This window comes from Lactuca sativa, chromosome 7 (assembly GCF_002870075.4).
Source record: "Lactuca sativa cultivar Salinas chromosome 7, Lsat_Salinas_v11, whole genome shotgun sequence".
In the NCBI taxonomy this organism is placed as follows: domain Eukaryota; kingdom Viridiplantae; phylum Streptophyta; class Magnoliopsida; order Asterales; family Asteraceae; genus Lactuca; species Lactuca sativa.
The window spans coordinates 159755173-159759987 of NC_056629.2; the positions used below are offsets into that span (position 1 = coordinate 159755173).

A 4815-nucleotide genomic window follows, 5' to 3' on the forward strand; every position below is an offset into this window, starting at 1 on the left:
GACTTTCTTGTGAAATCGATGAAAATATTGGGACTTTACTGTATATATCCCGATTATTTAACTCACAAAATAAAACAAATACTAAAATAAACTTAAAACATATGTCAAGATTAAAACCTACATGCTAGATTATTTTTGTGCTTAATATATGTCTTGCCGTAATTAAAAAAAATAATAATAATAAAAATAAAACTTATGTTTCCAAACGCTTATACATTCTTGTTACATCAAAGTGCAATTCATAACAACATTCTTCCACATAAAATCATGCCTTAACTATGCTAATATTTACTTGGAATTGATACTTCATCAATTTTCTTAGTTCTTAGGGTCCAAAATCGATGTTACAATAGCCCTACCAAGCAATAAAGCATGTAAACTTCTCATTTGAATTTTATATTTTCCCACCGTGATTGAGAACCGAAAGTCCGAAAGTCCCTTTCTTCAATTTGGCCCCTTCTAAAATTACAGCTTAGCCCTTACATTACTTTAACCTTTGAGGTGCCGGTATTTGTTTAATTATGTGATTACCACCCACTACGCTAATTCCACATTGATTATAAAAGTCACAACTACTATTTTTCTTTTACATTTGTACAAATTGATTATGTTTTATGTATAGGAATAAAATTTTACTCTTAAATCATTGAATAATTAAATAACTTTATATCATAATTATGAGTGTAATACCAAAAATACCCCCATACGGATTTTTTCGTGGTGATGATTTGGAGTTGGTGCAAGAATATGTGTAGAACACAAGCTCTCACTCAAGTCCCCTCATCTTGGATTCTTGTCATCTCCTTTTCAACCAACCATTCATCAAAACACCTTATCCACATATCTTTCTTTTCTTTCCCTTTTCTCCCTTCACCCACTCATCATCTCTAGATTTCAATCAACTTCCCAAATCCACCAGAATTGTTAACCCAATCTCTCCACTTCCCAATGGCATCCGCCTCAGCCTCCGCCACTTTATCTCCGGTCAACTTGACGGTGGTTGCTCCCACCCGCTCTTCCGGGAGAACCACCTCAACCAAAGTCACTTACATCAAGGGACTCAACTCATTCGGTGGCCTTAAAGCTCAGAACACCGTCGCTGCATTAGGACTCCCCGTTTCTACCGAACAGCAATTCGCAAACTTTGTTTACTCAATGAAGAAGCCATCATCCAAGAATATCGCCGGCGGCGGCGGAGCACTCAGCTCCACCTGCAATGCTGCCGCTGAGATTTTCCAGATAGCAGCAATTATGAATGGACTTACTCTTGTTGGAGTTGCAGTTGGTTTTGTTCTTCTCCGAATCGAAGCAGCTGTTGAAGAGGCAGAGTAAGAAATCTTGGGATTTCTGCACTTTTTTCCTAAAATTGTATCTTTGTTTCATTGTTCATTCATGTAGAATCACTCATAAACATGTATGGAGCACAAGTTATATAATACCATATATCATTTATGCTTTCTTATATGTATAACAAAATTCAACCATAACTAATCAACTATAATGATCAATAACACAAGAATCATATATATTATATTATAAAGTCTGATCATTTCATTAGTAGCATCAATGATTTTTGCCAATTTAGACATGTATTTAGTTCTTGAATCCGACAACTGAGAGAGGGACCTCAGCAACTCTACTATGAAGTCTTTCATACTGAATCGACTGACCCCTATTAGCAATCTTTTTTGGAAAAAATAAACATACACATCCCACAAAGATCAAAACCCCAGCAAGTATCCAACTAAACTGCAAATTAGCAAGTGCTCTAGCTCTTAAAAACGCATCATGGGTCCCACACACGACTGCACCATGCATGTCGCTGTCACCACCATGGCCCAACCTTATGGTGCACCCTTTGGGCGCAAACTCAGGAACCCATAACATGAATCCCATGTTAATGAACCAAAACCCCTGAAACGCAACAGATATAGAAAGAACTAGAGATGAAGGAAAGTTTGATCGGAAAGTGGTGACAGATAAAGATGATAGAAGAGAGATAAACACTATAAGTTGCATTAACCAATGGTAATGTCCCTCAAGTCCAACATGATCGGTTGAGTGATAATAGAGTAAGAAAAGTTCTTGACCAAAAACAGAAGTAGCTAGGATTCCTGACACCTCGAATAGGGTGTCGGATTTGTTATTGAGTTCGCTAAAAAGGGTAAAACCCGAATATATGAGAAGATGGAGGAACATGGTGGCATGCTCGAAGTTGTTGAACTTGAAAGTGAATGAGAACAAAGGGTAGTCTAAAACTTGCATGATAATGGAAAATATGGAGAAAAAGATAATAAGAATGAGCTCCATGTATGCTAGCTTTGAGATAGAGCTCCAAAAGGGGTGCCAAAAGCTTGATCTGAAGTGGGTCGGACCTTTGAGGTGGTAGGATTTGATTGTATTGATGATGTGCCATAAGCCAAGGAGTGCAAGAGCTGAACCCGGGACTAGATGTCCAGCAAGTGTTCCCATGGAGTCTTTTTTTCGTGATAGATGGGGTCGTTCTTGTTTGATATGAAGATGATTTCAGAAGATACAATATATGATGCAAAAAAAGGAAAAGAAAAAAAGGTAGATTACAATAATCGAAGTAGTGCATGCCTGCATGGTGCATGATAATAGGTGAATGTTGCATGTGTTTTCCACAAACAAGTAAATCAGAAAAAGACAGCCATTAGACTTGAGTAAAAGCACAACGGAAAAAAAATGCCTAATCTGATACTCAAAGGGCAAGAACATGATCGAAAGGAAAACAGAAAATAGCAAACACAAAGGTTGCGGTAGAAACAAGACAATCCTACTGTCCATTAAATTTAAGTGATCAGGACAATAATTATTAGCTTTAAAAAGATTATGGGGGAGAAGATTCGGACGGAATATATGAAAGATCCCTTTCTATGTTTTACATTAAGAGAAGAAAGAAGATTAGTGGAAACCCCAACGATAGATGATTGATCAAAAAATATTTGATGAATCCCGACTTTAATCAGTTAAGTTACTTGCAAGTAAGTATTTTATCAGTCGGATGTTAAAGGCAAATCATGGGTTTCCAAAAGCATGCAAACATCTTGAGCATAAACGAAAGCAAAAGCTATGTTCAGAAAAAGATGTACGATAGGGTTTTCTCAAATCAATCAAGATGATGCAAAATTTTTGCATGAGAATTTATGGTAAGGTATGAGTAATCATGAAACATATATATAGAATCATGTCTTAGTAACAAATATTAAAGAGTTGATTTTGTTTCTTTAATCAACATGTCCACTTTAATTCGTAACAAATTTGTTATGATGATAAAGTTCCTAAACTTACACTACACGGCGGTGACAGTAGTCATGGTTGTTGTTGTTTCACTGCAAACGCTCAATATGTTGTCACTAATGCCCACTGTCGCCGCAAATGCGTTATCACTGCTAATGTTTGTTGTCGCCGCTAATGTTGTGTCGCCATTAACAATTACATGTTGCCGCTACAATATTTTCCTTTTTTTATTTAACATTAAAATTATAAAAAACAATATAAAATGCATAAAAACTGCTATGAAACTTAATTTTGCATGAAAAATAGTTTGAAACATTAACCACACTTAATACTATATCTAATCCAAAATATTAATTCATAAACATCCGGTCCAAAATATTCACCCAAACTAAGTGCAATATATCCAAAATACTAACTCAAACAAAACATTTCATAAATCCTAAAAATGTAGTTACGCGTGCTCATCACTTTCCTCGTTTCCTTCGTTTTCATTTCATGGCGACAATGAGCGAAATTAGTCTTCCAGTGCCGTAGAACAAGTTGGGTCATTTAGTATTGTTTGTAGCATTTTCAACTATAAGGAAAACAAAATATATTACTAACATATCATAATAGCATTGTACTTTCAAAAATTACCAAAATGCAAAATACCAACATATATGTCAAACTATAACCAACATATAGTTATAGCATTCTACTTTCCAAATACACTTAAACATACATCATACACAATATATACGTTATAGCATTGTACTTTTTTTCGTTTTTTTTCCATTATAGCATTATACTTTCCAAAAAATTATCAAAGTACAAAATACCAACATATCAAACTATAACCAAACTACATGATACACAATATTGCATCTACATTACAATATTGTATTTTTTTCATTTTTCCATTATAGCATTGTACTTTCCAAAAATTACCAAAATACAAAATACCAACATACAATAGAACCTCTTTAATTTAATACTCGTAATTAATAATCTTAATAAAATTAATAATTTGTTCGGTTCTAACTTGGGATGAGAACAAAATTGGACCACAATCAAAAAATAATAAAATAATAATAATTTTTTTGAAATCCCAATATAAAAGATTATCAAAGTACAAAATACCAACATATTGGTCCAAGTGAAACTATAAATTAATAGTTACTAAAATATTCCAAAATTCTAGAATTGTCTAGTAAAAAATGAATATATAGTCACTTGATTTTTGTGAACTTCAAATCTATATTGAGTTCATCTTTAAATCTCCCAATTGCACTTAAGAGTTGAGGCACTATATTCTCGTATTGCAACAAAAAATTGTGAACGGTTATATTCTCATAAGCTAACTCTTTAAATTAATAATTTATTAATTTATCTATATAATAATATCTTGCTAAATTAATATAATATCATAGCCCCAACATTATTAGTTTATAGAGGTTTTACTATATCATTATAGCATTCTATTTTTTAAATACACTTAAACATATATCGTACACAATATTGCATATACATTATAGCATTGTACATTTTTTTTCATTTTTTCATTATAGCATTGTA

At 33.4% G+C, this 4815-nt stretch overlaps 2 protein-coding genes across 2 annotated transcripts; one reads left to right on the plus strand and one right to left on the minus strand.

The window, feature by feature from the left end:
- The first annotated feature begins 796 nt into the window (after nt 1-796).
- LOC111895597 (uncharacterized) lies at nt 797-1462 on the plus strand. Its single transcript, XM_023891679.3, has one exon. The coding sequence runs from the start codon at nt 949-951 to the stop codon at nt 1330-1332; it is 384 nt and encodes a 127-aa protein (XP_023747447.1). The 5' UTR covers nt 797-948; the 3' UTR covers nt 1333-1462.
- On the minus strand, nt 819-2691 carry LOC111895596 (uncharacterized). The gene has a single exon (XM_023891678.3). The coding sequence runs from the start codon at nt 2470-2472 to the stop codon at nt 1594-1596; it is 879 nt and encodes a 292-aa protein (XP_023747446.1). The 5' UTR covers nt 2473-2691; the 3' UTR covers nt 819-1593.
- Between the last annotated feature and the right edge of the window lie 2124 nt (nt 2692-4815).

Coding starts and splice junctions, on each gene's coding strand:
- LOC111895596 (XM_023891678.3), bottom strand. CDS start 2,472: ATGGGAACACTTGCTGGACATCTAGTCCCGGGTTCAGCTCTTGCACTC.
- LOC111895597 (XM_023891679.3), top strand. CDS start 949: ATGGCATCCGCCTCAGCCTCCGCCACTTTATCTCCGGTCAACTTGACG.